This window comes from Pseudochaenichthys georgianus, chromosome 9 (genome assembly GCF_902827115.2).
Source record: "Pseudochaenichthys georgianus chromosome 9, fPseGeo1.2, whole genome shotgun sequence".
In the NCBI taxonomy this organism is placed as follows: Eukaryota; Metazoa; Chordata; class Actinopteri; order Perciformes; family Channichthyidae; genus Pseudochaenichthys; species Pseudochaenichthys georgianus.
The window spans coordinates 40,181,052-40,195,900 of NC_047511.1; the positions used below are offsets into that span (position 1 = coordinate 40,181,052).

The following is a 14,849-nucleotide window of genomic DNA, read 5'->3' on the forward strand; positions in this document are numbered from 1 at the left end:
CAGACGTGCTGCTCAACTTCTCATTTCGTACCAACTCTCTGAAGTGTACAGCTTCCTCCACAAATTCCTCTTCCAAGTCACTGGAGTATTTTTGTTGCAGGCTCCGCGCTGCTGAGCGCAGGTCTTGGGGGGAAATCGAGTGAAATCTGTTTAAAAACCCAAAGTTTTCACACACGTCATTATATGACTGGTATCTTCGGTCCAGCTCTGACACTAGCCGGTCAATCACACGGATAAAGACTGATGTACGGAAGAGACTGCGGCCTGACAGCTCGCACTCAGGCTCAGATGAATCAACAGCCTGGCTCTTTCTTTTTCTCTTTCGTTGAGTGTCTGCTCTGTACTCATCGGACACGGTGGGGGACATGTTCTTTGCTGCTGTCTCAAAGTTGTCAAACTGATCCCGTAGGCCTGCTACATATTCACGTAATGACCTGACTAGATCCACAGCATTGCAGAGGTCCAATTCCACTGCCTGTAGTGCAGCGCTCACGCCCTGGAAACGTTGGAGAATGGCATTCCACATGTTGCACATTATTGCAATTTCCAGTTTATTCATATTTGTATGCAATACCCTGGCCTCCTCTCTTGTGCTCAGATTATGGTGCTCATCATCCACAATGTTGAGCAGAGATGGCTGGATACAGGCGTAATTCAGACACAGGGCTTTGGTTGCAATAGCATGCACTGACCATCTTGTATCGGAAAGCGTTTTTAAAGTTTCAACTCTGTGATTTTCATTAGGCTGCAAACCCGCCTTGATCCTCTGCCACCGGGAAGTGCTCTTTGATGCAGAGTTAAACAACGCTTGCACAAAACTGAAAAACTGTTCAGTCTCTCCACAACAGTTAACGTTGTTAATCCCCACCAGATTCAAGGTGTGCGCTGCGCAGGGAACCCACTCTGCCAGTGGGTTAATCTGTTTGATGCGGGCCTGCACACCTTTGTATGTGCCTGACCTGTTGCTAGCATTGTCATAACACTGTCCTCTACAGTTATTGATGTCAATGCCCATGTCTCCTAAAACACCAATTACTGAATTGAACAGCGCTTCTCCGGTGTGGCTGGAAATGGGGAGGAATTTGACAAAACGCTCCTCTATACAGCCTTCTGGTGATATGTACCGCAGGATGAATGTCAGCTGGTCCACATGTGTGATATCTGACGTGGAGTCCACACTGACAGAGAAATACTTAGCCAGTTTTACTCTGCTGATGACTTCATCCAGCAATCCCTGTCCCATCAGCTGTATGAATTCCTCACCCACATTTAGTGAGAGGTATGGATTTCCTCTGCCGGCATTTCCGTATTTCTGAATATGGGCTTTTAAAAAAGGATCAAACTGACTGATCAGCTCCATGCTACCCAAATAGTTGCCATTGTTGGTGTCCCCAAACCTGTGGCTGTCACCCCTAAAAGCAAGTCCCCGCTCTGCCAGATACTTGACTACAGTGACAACCCTCTGCAGCACCTGTGTCCAATACTCACACTCCTCATTTAACTGTTTTTTTAGTTCTGAATCCACTGTTCCACGATCAGCTGTCTGATTAATGAAGGATACCTGGCTTTCCTGTGCATATCACAGCTTTCATATTCGGCTATCCGTTCATTTGCGTGCTTCCAATTAGAGTATCCCACGCTGCCAAATGACGTGTCTCTCTTATCGCCAAATAGTTTTTATGCAAAACAGAAGACACTACCTCGGGATGGTGAGTAACATAGCCACTCCCGGAGCATATACTCCCCGTTACCCAGCTTGCGCTTGAATAAGCTTCTGGAGCAGCCTGTCCTCCTACAAAAAACGACCATATAGGTCGATTGTTCAGCAGCTAAATACGACCCAGAGTCACGTTTTAAAGTGTAGCCCCTCTAGTGGTCGTGTAAGAAACAACATGCTCCTGTCGATTGCAAACGCTCCGGAGGGTCGTTTATTCACAAATAACCCTCTCTGGAAAATCCTAAATTGTGGAATAGTTTGGCATTAAAATGCTTTTTTATTAGATTTCTAGCGAGAAGTGTATATTGTACTTTTATAATCCACGTCCAGTGGATGTGTAGGATCTACAGTTTGATAGATATACGAAGATGATTTGAGGTCTCGCCAGGAGAACGTGTATATGGGGCAACTTCCATGTAAAGTTAGCGTGGGTGAAAACAGTATTTCCGGTCTCGAAGTTTTCATAATAAAACCGGAAGTATTCCCCACACTGTCAAATGATTACGCAGTGATATCTCCATTACTCATCCACTAAAAAACATCAGTTTATCCTTGTTAATTACACAATATTGATTGGTTTAAATTGTGTACAATGCTTTTGTGTTTTTAACCTTCGATTCGGAGAAACAAATTGTTTTTTCGGAGTTTAGACACTACAGAGTTTCCGAAGACACTACACTACCCAGAATCCCCAGCTATCGTTTGGGACTACAACATCCGCCTTGCTTTACAAACCCCGTGATTAGCCCTCAAGCTCTGTGATTGGATATTGGAGTGGCAGTGTGACAAGGTTACGCCGAGTGTCAAACAGCTCTTTGAAATGGAATGGAACCATGCCAGACTATCCAAAACTGGACCTGGACGGGTCCAGCCCGGCCCTCCCCCCCAGAATTACACTTGCTGGCTATTGTGTGATTCGCAACATGTTCTATGGCACGTCTCTACTGGGAAATGTAGTTTTAAAAGACGTTTTCGTATTTCCCACAATTAGAAGTTGCCAGTATTAAACTGTATACATCCCTGGAGGTTTAGGGGACACGAAACACATTGGTGTTATCAAATTTAAAACATATAATTAATACATGGGTGAAAATTGCTTGTGTCCATAATGGGCAGCATTAATACCACATGACAGCTGGTCTTATGTCTGTGACCCCTCCTGTTGTTAATTGATAAGCCTGAAACATGCACTTGTCAAGGTTCAGATGCACATTTAGCAAATATGGCAGTAGCCATCGATCATCTTAAGATAAGATACTTTATTGATCCCAAGTTGGGAAATGTTTTTGTTACAGCAGCATGTACTACTTTGTTCTACTCCACTACAATTCAGAGGTTAACCTGGTATTTTTACTCTACTACATTTATTTGTGTTACTTTGCAGATTCTGAATAATGATGTGAAATATAAACAACCCTTAAATCAGACTTTAGTTACACCTGAGTAAAATTCAGCCTTATCAGTTTGTCTGTTTTGCACATCCTCCTGTTAATATCTTTGGACGTCCTGCACTAAATTGTTTTATTGTAGAGATCACTACAGTATCTTCTTGATATTTTCCATTCTATATTTCTATCATTGACCCCTATTTTGTATGTAGGCTACTCTTAATATTTAAATGTTTTCATCAAATATAACTTATTCAACAACTACATTCAATAACGTGCTTTAACCACTAGGAGGTGCGGTTTAGACCAGTGGTCTAGTTAATAAAACATAATAATATCGTACATAATATGACTATTCACTTTATTGTGAGTTTAAAACAGAACGGTAAAGGAAAATACAGTTTCAGTCTCTCGACGTGAAGCTTATGCATTGTACCATGAACCTGTATAGACCTGTAACAGTCAACTGCATGAGGAGTTGGAAAGGTAGTTCAGAAAATCAGTAATATCTTTAAAAACTACAAAAAAGTCCCTTTCGATCAGCTGTGCACCGTTATGGTGTAAATACAGACTATCTACTAATTGGATCAAATATAAAAGTCAGCCGAATTAGTGTTGATACTGCAAGGAGACGTATTGTATGAAAAGAAATGGAAGATGTTGTTTAATTGTTGATATATTTATGGTCCACGTCACGTATTCAGTTTTGGCGGCATCTCTTCCAGTTTGTCAAAAGGTCTTCAGATCAGGGCTCTATAAATACATATCTAGGGCAGATATGTAATATTTAATGCAGCCGAACCGTGTATTACAATGCCGTTATGTGATGACTTTCAAAGAGAAAAACAAGAACACTCGGAATAAAGTTTTATTATTCTTTTTTTTAATGTTTTCCGATTTCATATCACATAAACACCATATCCCGACGTGCATTGCGGCGTGATTTTAGCCTATCAAAACCTCTGAAAAAAGAAATGTGTCTCTCAGAATCGAAAGAGAAAAACCTATGGGAAAAACACAAAAGCATTGTACACAATTTAAACCAATTAATGTCGTATAATTAACTAGGATAAACTGATGTTTTTTTAGTGGATGTGTAGTGCAGATATCACTGTTAAATCATTTGATCATTGGTTTTATTATGAAAATGTCGAGACAGGAAATACTGTTTTCAACCCGTAACTTTACATGGAAGCTTGCCGCATATACACGTTCTCCTGACGAAACCTCAAATCATCTTCGTAATATCTATCAAACTATAGATCCTACATATCGACTGGACGTGGATTCTAAAAGTACAATATATACTTCTCGCTATAAATCTAATCATAAAGCGTTTTAATGGCCAAACTATCCTACAATTTAGGATTTTACAGAGAGGGTTATTTGTGAATAAACAACCCTCTGTAACGTTTGCATTCAACGGGAGCACTCGAGGCCGACAATTTTAAAACGTAATTTAAGGTCGTATTAAGCGCTTGAACAAACGACATATTTGGTCGTAATAAGGGCTTAAACAATCGACCCATTTGGTCGTATGAGTTGGAGGACTTGTTGTCTGGAGAAGTATCTCTTCTGATGCTTGTACTGCTGCTCTGAGGCAGAGAGGTCAGCTTCTCTGTTTTGACACAATTCCTGACCCATTTTTGGCCAGTAGAGAAGCACCTGTTTGTCCATGTTGTTGCCCCAGAGACCTGGGTCAGTGCTGTAGGGGTCGTCTAGTTCTCCTGTATCCTCGTTTTCCCGCTTGTCTTCTCCACTCTGCTCTACTGGTCTTACTGCTTTAGCCTGGTCCTTTCCTCCAGAAGAGTGACGTATCGGGCCTCCCTCGTGTATTTGTCCGGATGCCGTTTGCTTCTCTCCACGTAGCAAGTCCTCGTCGTCCTCTCCGTCTCCTCCAACAGATAACGTCCCTCCTGTCTGTTTTTCCTGTCCCGCTACTCCATCGCTACTAGAACCAGACAGCCTACTTGGCTCTGAGGCCCCGCGGCCGGCATCGCCGCCACCGCTCCCGCTCGGTACAGAACTAATCTGTCCTTCCTCATCATCCAGGTTTACAGGTTTCAAATAATAATAGCTGCTTGTCTCGAAACTCCTTTTCCCTCAACAATTTCCTTTTCCAAGCGCCACTCTCAAACTTTTTCTTCTCCGACATTTTCTCCTAAACAACCTTCATCTGTCACTCAATCACTCGCAATTTGAATAAGTCACATGTGAAACATATTCTCATTCTGATTGGCTGTTAAGTGGTGCCCACTGACTGTTACGGAGTCATCATTTTTTATGCTGTTGTTATGCCTGCTGTGACGTAAAGTTACTCCGTTCTCCGCTTGTAATTATGCCTTTAAAAGCTTCAAAGTTGTATTTATCATTTGAATTTGCCGAAACAAGTTTAATATTCTGAAAGCCAAGACTTTGTTTATTTAAAATCAGATGAAAACAAACTGTAACGGACCCTGTCGTGTTATCTATGATTACTATACTCTTACATTCATAATTTCAGTGGAGGGAGAGGAAGCGGCGCTGTGGAAGAGCAGAGTGGCGAGGGAGAGCTGTCTTCTTCCCTTTACAAGCTTCAAAAATGTATTTATTGTGTTATTTTGGAAATAAAAGTTTAATATTCTGAAAGCCAACACTTTGTTTATTTAAAATAAAAAATAAACACCCGAAATAAAAAATAAAACTTTTTTTTTTTTTTCTTTAGCTCATGATAGGCCCTCAATCTCCGTAGGCCCCGTGTGGAATTATACCGGCTCTCTTTTCAGTACACATAACAACGGAACCATAGCAACGGAACTGACAGGCAACGGAACTGACAGGCAACACTCTGAATCCGATTGGCTGTGACTGCATCCACTCAGAGTGCCCGATTCAGAAACGTGACTCTTACACTCTTTACGTCACAAACAAAGATGGTGGATGAGAATAGATCTATAAAACGATAAGCAATGCGCAGTGGATCGGAAGAGGACGGTGTTTCGGCGTTGTTCGATAGCAACAGTAACAGATAGCATGCTAATGGGAACACACGCCAAACATGCTAAATCACATCAGAAGGCATCACCCAGATTTGCCAATCACCGGAGCCCCGCAAAAGACAACAGCAGTTCAACAGCTGATCCCCACTGTTTTTAAGAAGCCAATAGACATGAAAGCCGAGAGACCAAAATAAATAACGGAAGGTTTTTGGCATATTTTTCCAACGACTTGAAACACTTTCTTATTATTTATGATATTTTCAAGACATTCTTTTTAGTTTTACAGCTTGATGAAACCTTTTTGTTTGACATCAGCCATTATAGATACTATGGCCATCTGAGTGTGTGTGGTACTGTTTGTGGTTTGTTTTTAACTGTTTAATACAGTTAATTACTCAAAATGTCAGAGTTCCTTATTTTTAAACTGAAACTTGCACTACTGTTCAAAAGTAAATAACAACAAACCTGGAATTATGCATTTGGGACTCTTTTTTGCTTTTTCTTGTTGTACCGAACCGTACCGAACCGTGACCCCCAAACCGAGGTACGAACCGAACCGTGACTTCTGTGAACCGTTACACCCCTAGTCCCCGGTGTTCCAGGGAACTCACCAAGTGTCAGAAAACACAACCCTCTCTCTTTTCCTCCATACCCAAATCTCTAAAAACGGGGCTGCAACGGATCTGATACAGACTGATCTTGAATTATTTTCTACGTCACAGAAGTGGTGCTCCGCTTATTGGTCAATTCTCCACCTATCAGGGGAATGTGGGGTTGGGCCACGGCCGGCCATTGCGCTGGAGACGCTGTAGTACATATGCCAGGCCTGTAAGTGGCGCTGTAGTCTGCCACAAAAGCAGCAAAGAAGACTTCCCGCGCATGGTTGCCCTTCTGTTTATACTCTGCACTGGCTCTTTTTCTCCCTCCCCGAGGCAAGCGTTTGCTCTCGCTGCTGTAATTCAATGCAATCCCTCCCTCGCTGTAATTCTCTCCGGTAGTCCACCAGCAGATGACAAACACCCTCCTCTCCGGCTCTTCCAAGGAACGAGGGGACCGTGCGGGAGAGTTTCAGTTAGATTTTTATTTCGCCGGTCAACATGTCCGTTAAAGTTGAAATCTTCCGGACAAAATTAGGAAAGTGCCGGTCAAAGGTCTTCTTTATTATTTATTGAGCTTTAAAACAAATGAATAATGACTCTATATAATCATATAAGAATAAAACACGGAGGACGGAGATCTCTTTTTCTCCCCCTCTTCTCCCCATTGCAGCCCAGCAGCTGATCTCAGAGCACACTCCCCTCTCCTGCAGGGGGGCGTGGTGCAGCTCACAGAATCAGCCCCCTGCAAAAACAGCGTTGGAAAGAGCAAATAGAGCGAAATGAGGCATGGCTAAAATGCAGAATCTGTTTGGTATTTTGAAAGAAAAACTATTTATATACTTTATATAGGTATGGCCCTACAATATATTGTTCGAATATAGCATGATATGTCCCCTTTAAGGTATTATTAAGGTAGGGTTAATGTTGCTCTCAAAGTGCACCAGATTGATGCTTTCAACTTCAATATTTAAAAAAAATTCTTCCCGGGGGAGCATGCCCCCGGACCCTCCTAGAGGAGGCGACGACCCCCCTAAAGGATGTTTGGTCCACCCCCCACTTGTAAAAAAATAGCACTTTACCCCTGCACCCCCCCCCCCCAACAACTCCTGGGCTAATCTCCTACAATCCTAAATCCGCATCTGTTGCAAACGTTGCTTTAAATGTAGGTATGCCAGTCAGCATATGTGGCCACTTCCTTTTTGTCAGTGTACTTTCGCAATTTTTGTCATAGGTCCTCGTGGTGTTTGAAACATTTCCTCATAGCATATTTTACCAGCACTGTACATCTTTATAATGGGGTAATACTTGCTAATGTAAGGGTTTCATTTTTTGGGTAATAATTTAGCAAAAGCAGGGTATTATTTTGGACGGTAATGTGGTACTAAAGGGCGGGAAAAAGGCAACATTAAGCAAGAACATAAACAAGAAACAATTTATCTTTGTTATCTTGTAAACGCCCTTTTAAAAAACATTTAAAACCAATAGACCAGCTTCTATTTCAGTAAATCTGTTGCTTGGAACAGTCAACATTAATCATGAGAGTAAAAGCAGTGATGTGATATACATCAGGAGACCTTCATAAAGGGAAATCCTATGAGCTCATGGCTAACATATATATTGGCACAGGCTTTTAAACGTATCGACCCCATGACACACACTGACTTTGGATGGTACTACAGGTTTTTCAGTAAAGATGGGTTTTATTGATTGCTATCAATACCTATGCTTCATATCTATCCCCAGGGGTTCAGTTGGGATTTGTTGTGTGGGGGGGCTCCGTTTTGAAGGTGGTGTGTGTGACCATGACATTACATTACTTGTTAGACGCTTTTATCCAAAGCAACTTACATACTGTGGGCAATCCCAGGGACACAATGACTGCAGTGGGGTTTTAACCTGTGCCCCCCCTGATCCGAACACCAACGCACTAGTGCACTGCCCCACACGCCTCCATGACCATATGTATGGCCAAAATGAAAACGGTTATTTTGATCAATGGTGAGGATCTTTTTCAATATTATTCATTGGAAAATAAAATAAGTGAAACAAATGTTTGTATTGTACTTTGACAGAGCACTGCTTTCATTTCCATCCAGTCCGATTCAACCACTGTGAATATACCGGTTTGTAAATATACTCTGAACAATCAGGTACTTGCACCAATTTAGTACTGGTTTTTGATACCCATCCTATTATTCAGGGACAAAAAAGTGTAAATGGCAGCTTAAAATAATAAGAATTTGTTTACATCATGCATGATCATTATAGTATGACTGCACTGCATCACAGCACTCTGCAGGGAAGCGGTAGCAGTGAATAGAAATGAAAGGCTTCAAAGATGTAACGGTTTTTAAAGTGGCGAAGTTACAAAGCTGTAGTGGTGCGTTCCACAATGTGTTGGGCAGTAAAAAAAACATTGAAGATGGGTGTTGGGAATAACTTCAAAACAATGTGAGACATTCATAAACCATACGAGTCATTTTGAGGAACATGTTATACTTTCAATAAAAATAAAATGGTATTGTATGATTTCCTTGTCCGAGATGTGTTTCTAATATTTAGCTGATGTTCAGTCATAAAATAGTAGACACTTATAACACAATACAACTTTCTTCTGAATCAAACTTCAGGCTCTAAAGTTGAATCAACACCCATTGATGCAGGATGTTTGCATTAGATTAAGAGGAACTGATAGTCCTCTGAGGGTAAATATAGATTGTGCATGACAGGGTTAATATTTCAGAGTCAGTTCATGCAAAGCCTCAAATTCTGCTTTCGTGATACTTCAAGTGTCTATTAATTCAATGATGTGAGAAGTTCGGGAGTTTGGAAACATAAAATTCAAATGAATGTCATGAATGTACATGTTTTAATTACAGTACACTTATCCAGCTGGCAGGCAATCTTTGAAAATAATCTGGCGAATATGTTCTCGTTTTTTTTTTAATCTTTAAATCAGAAAAGTCAGAAGATAGTGAAACCTTTTGGTCCGTGTTCACCAAAGATACACAGTGAATTAGTTGGAAGCTTTTGTTAACTCAACTCAAACTAGGAACTTTTGTTATTAGATCTGGTTAGCTGGGGGTATGGTCACCTCTCAAATCTCATACTCTTCTTTAAACTCGCCTTTAGTCATTAAATCGGACTTGGAGTCGGGACACATCTGGGAGATCATCAGATTTGTTCTGCGTCTTCTTTGACTTTGAGCCACTATGCAAGTCCTCTCTCTCTTCATCATCATCATCATCATCACTGTCTGAGTCATCCAAGTCCTTCTTCGCTCGTACTCGTACTTTCTTTTTCTGTTCAACAACTTTTTCTTCTCCCTTTTCTTCATTTTTCTCTTCTCCTTTTTCTTCTCCTTTTACTTCTTCTTTAACTTCTCCTTTCTCTTCATCTTTCTCTTCTCCTTCTTCTTCTTCTCCTCCTTCTTCATCATTATTGTCTCCTGAGTTAATTCTGCACAGTGAGAGGAAGAAGAAGTTTTATTTAGTGGCATCTGCAACTTTAAGTCTTACATGAGCAATGGAAAAATGATTGAGAGTTAAGGGCATTAAATGGAGAAGTAAAGACTGGAGCTAAAATATTGTCATTAGTTAAGACAAGGTTGCAATACATCCTTTTGTCCACAAGATGGCAGACTTGCAGTAGAATTCACTGAATGTGCTTGACGGATATACTGTACATATTAACAATGTTAAGTAACTTAATAACATACATACCATGTAGTCCTCCTTGCAGATAAAGAACACATGTAACACATCTCATGCACACTGTGACCGACACATGCTATGAATGGCTCATTAAGGAGTAACTAGTGGCAATTTGGGAATGAAACACATTGGCTCTGAAGTAATAGATTATCCCATTCTCAAGCAGGAAGTTGATCATTTACTTAAGGTCAGAACACAGAATGTAATTATCTTTTTTACCCACGAATCTGCACACAGACAACATACACACACACAAAACAAAATATGATTCACTTACGGAATAACAATTTTCTCTTTCTTCCCACACTTGCAGCAGATGTCTAGCTCCAGTGAACAGGGCTTACAGAGGATATGGTATGCATCCTTCACTGTCCTCTGAGCACACTTGATACTGAAACAAGAACAACATACAAGCAGAAAGGTGATTCATTTTAGAATTGTAACCAAGCACAAATACCAAAATGCTTAACTGCACTAGTAAATAGGTAACAACCATCTTGTTATAAAAAAGTGTAATACAATTGTTAATTGTACATTAACACGGAAAATCATCGCCAAAAAAACACAATTTTAAGCTGTAAACTGTCTCAGACTACTGGTTTACACGAATAACTGCAGTGAATATACAAGAATAGCACGGAAAATATTCAAAAAATGTTGACAATTTGGGTACTTTGTGATGGATGCACATAATCTAGGGTTACCCATTCATTTCCTATGGCGGTCATTTCAGACAGGGAACACCATAGGTGTAACAAAGTTGACTAAACCACTCAAAATTCAATGAAAGTGATGATCAACCATGTTGTCTGTTTAAACGCCTACTGGGGAGGATGTCACAAGGCAACGCAATATTCATTGTTGATGAAAGTAGTACAGATTTGACCCAAACACAACAGGAGGGTTCAAAATAAATTGAATAGAAATAGGCATAGACAGTAAATATATACAAACTTGTATCAGCAGTTAATCAAAGTGTACCTTAAGCTTACTTACCATTTTTTGGGCTGTGTCAGTGACTTGTACTTGTTGTACCTTACTCTCCACTCCAGAACACCCTTACAGTGTTTACAGACAAAAAAGTGTAAATGGCAGCTTAAAATAATAAGAATTTGTTTACATCATGCATGATCATTATAGTATGACTGCACTGCATCACAGCACTCTGCAGGGAAGCGGTAGCAGTGAATAGAAATGAAAGGCTTCAATAATGTTGTGTTTTATCATTGAAATGTGAACACAATGGAGGTGAAAGATGTAACGGTTTTTAAAGTGGCGAAGTTACAAAGCTGTAGTGGTGCGTTCCACAATGTGTTGGGCAGTAAAAAAAACATTGAAGATGGGTGTTGGGAATAACTTCAAAACAATGTGAGACATTCATAAACCATACGAGTCATTTTGAGGAACATGTTATACTTTCAATAAAAATAAAATGGTATTGTATGATTTCCTTGTCCGAGATGTGTTTCTAATATTTAGCTGATGTTCAGTCATAAAATAGTAGACACTTATAACACAATACAACTTTCTTCTGAATCAAACTTCAGGCTCTAAAGTTGAATCAACACCCATTGATGCAGGATGTTTGCATTAGATTAAGAGGAACTGATAGTCCTCTGAGGGTAAATATAGATTGTGCATGACAGGGTTAATATTTCAGAGTCAGTTCATGCAAAGCCTCAAATTCTGCTTTCGTGATACTTCAAGTGTCTATTAATTCAATGATGTGAGAAGTTCGGGAGTTTGGAAACATAAAATTCAAATGAATGTCATGAATGTACATGTTTTAATTACAGTACACTTATCCAGCTGGCAGGCAATCTTTGAAAATAATCTGGCGAATATGTTCTCGTTTTTTTTTAATCTTTAAATCAGAAAAGTCAGAAGATAGTGAAACCTTTTGGTCCGTGTTCACCAAAGATACACAGTGAATTAGTTGGAAGCTTTTGTTAACTCAACTCAAACTAGGAACTTTTGTTATTAGATCTGGTTAGCTGGGGGTATGGTCACCTCTCAAATCTCATACTCTTCTTTAAACTCGCCTTTAGTCATTAAATCGGACTTGGAGTCGGGACACATCTGGGAGATCATCAGATTTGTTCTGCGTCTTCTTTGACTTTGAGCCACTATGCAAGTCCTCTCTCTCTTCATCATCATCATCATCATCATCACTGTCTGAGTCATCCAAGTCCTTCTTCGCTCGTACTCGTACTTTCTTTTTCTGTTCAACAACTTTTTCTTCTCCCTTTTCTTCATTTTTCTCTTCTCCTTTTTCTTCTCCTTTTACTTCTTCTTTAACTTCTCCTTTCTCTTCATCTTTCTCTTCTCCTTCTTCTTCTTCTCCTCCTTCTTCATCATTATTGTCTCCTGAGTTAATTCTGCACAGTGAGAGGAAGAAGAAGTTTTATTTAGTGGCATCTGCAACTTTAAGTCTTACATGAGCAATGGAAAAATGATTGAGAGTTAAGGGCATTAAATGGAGAAGTAAAGACTGGAGCTAAAATGTTGTCATTAGTTAAGACAAGGTTGCAATACATCCTTTTGTCCACAAGATGGCAGACTTGCAGTAGAATTCACTGAATGTGCTTGACGGATATACTGTACATATTAACAATGTTAAGTAACTTAATAACATACATACCATGTAGTCCTCCTTGCAGATAAAGAACACATGTAACACATCTCATGCACACTGTGACGACACATGCTATGAATGGCTCATTAAGGAGTAACTAGTGGCAATTTGGGAATGAAACACATTGGCTCTGAAGTAATAGATTATCCCATTCTCAAGCAGGAAAGTTGATCATTTACTTAAGGTCAGAACACAGAATGTAATTATCTTTTTTACCCACGAATCTGCACACAGACAACATACACACACACAAAACAAAATATGATTCACTTACGGAATAACAATTTTCTCTTTCTTCCCACACTTGCAGCAGATGTCTAGCTCCAGTGAACAGGGCTTACAGAGGATATGGTATGCATCCTTCACTGTCCTCTGAGCACACTTGATACTGAAACAAGAACAACATACAAGCAGAAAGGTGATTCATTTTAGAATTGTAACCAAGCACAAATACCAAAATGCTTAACTGCACTAGTAAATAGGTAACAACCATCTTGTTATAAAAAAGTGTAATACAATTGTTAATTGTACATTAACACGGAAAATCATCGCCAAAAAAACACAATTTTAAGCTGTAAACTGTCTCAGACTACTGGTTTACACGAATAACTGCAGTGAATATACAAAGAATAGCACGGAAAATATTCAAAAAATGTTGACAATTTGGGTACTTTGTGATGGATGCACATAATCTAGGGTTACCCATTCATTTCCTATGGCGGTCATTTCAGACAGGGAACACCATAGGTGTAACAAAGTTGACTAAACCACTCAAAATTCAATGAAAGTGATGATCAACCATGTTGTCTGTTTAAACGCCTACTGGGGAGGATGTCACAAGGCAACGCAATATTCATTGTTGATGAAAGTAGTACAGATTTGACCCAAACACAACAGGAGGGTTCAAAATAAATTGAATAGAAATAGGCATAGACAGTAAATATATACAAACTTGTATCAGCAGTTAATCAAAGTGTACCTTAAGCTTACTTACCATTTTTTGGGCTGTGTCAGTGACTTGTACTTGTTGTACCTTACTCTCCACTCCAGAACACCCTTACAGTGTTTACAGAGCCCATCGTGGATCTTGGAGTTTGCTTTCTGTAATTCACAAAAGCAGAGTGATGGTGAACGTGTTGTAATGAAATGTTATAAGACAGCTTTGCCAAAACAGCATGCGTGTATGATTGTTATTGATAATAATGACCAAAGCAGAAAAGGTCCATTGCAAAAATCTGAATTTTACTTTTTATACACGATTTGTTCACAATGCTAACGCAATTTGGTTTCAGGATGGCTACAGACTAACAAAAGTTAAAATAAAACCTTGTCTCCTAAAAGGTCTCAACACAACAGCATGTTGCTAACTCTCTACCAATACACAATTTCACATTTAATGTATTTAAAGTGTCTTTAGTTGAGCATAGTGTATGCTAGCTAGCTACACAGGACTGTTTTCTTCACGGTTCATACCTGCACTTGTACAGTCGCTCCGTACTTGTTGTTTACGAAGGCCGTGTTGTTTTTATGCTTCTGAGCTCGCGAACGAGAGACATTACCTTTTTGAGAACTCATTTTATTTCCCAATTGTTTTAGATACACATGTTATGTCGGTATACAATTCCGAAAAGCATGCTGAAGAGAGAGCTACCCCGGAAGTAGTACGAGCACGTGATGAAACTTCATGAGGTCAACACTTAAAAACACGAATCTTCCACTTTTTGTCAAAAAGGGTTAGATTAAATAGAAAATAAGAACACATTCTAGATTAAAAATAGATAACGGGAACTAACTTTAGTGTATTTAAGACAATTATTTT

At 39.7% G+C, this 14,849-nt stretch overlaps 2 protein-coding genes across 2 annotated transcripts; both read right to left on the reverse strand.

Moving 5' to 3' along the window:
* Positions 1-9,532: 9,532 nt before the first annotated feature.
* On the reverse strand, positions 9,533-11,498 carry LOC139432857 (uncharacterized protein C9orf85 homolog; the record flags this gene model as incomplete). Its single annotated transcript, XM_071204303.1, has 3 exons — positions 9,533-10,141; positions 10,673-10,786; positions 11,392-11,498. Coding segments are annotated over 3 exons (552 nt in total), but the record flags the coding sequence as incomplete, so codon positions are not given.
* A 664-nt stretch (positions 11,499-12,162) lies between these two features.
* Positions 12,163-14,699, reverse strand: LOC117452932 (uncharacterized protein C9orf85 homolog). Its single transcript, XM_034091752.2, has 4 exons — positions 14,504-14,699; positions 14,025-14,131; positions 13,305-13,418; positions 12,163-12,773 (listed from the first exon to the last, which is right to left on the reverse strand). The coding sequence occupies exons 1-4, from the start codon at positions 14,603-14,605 to the stop codon at positions 12,440-12,442; spliced, it is 657 nt and encodes a 218-aa protein (XP_033947643.1). The 5' UTR covers positions 14,606-14,699; the 3' UTR covers positions 12,163-12,439.
* Positions 14,700-14,849: the final 150 nt, after the last annotated feature.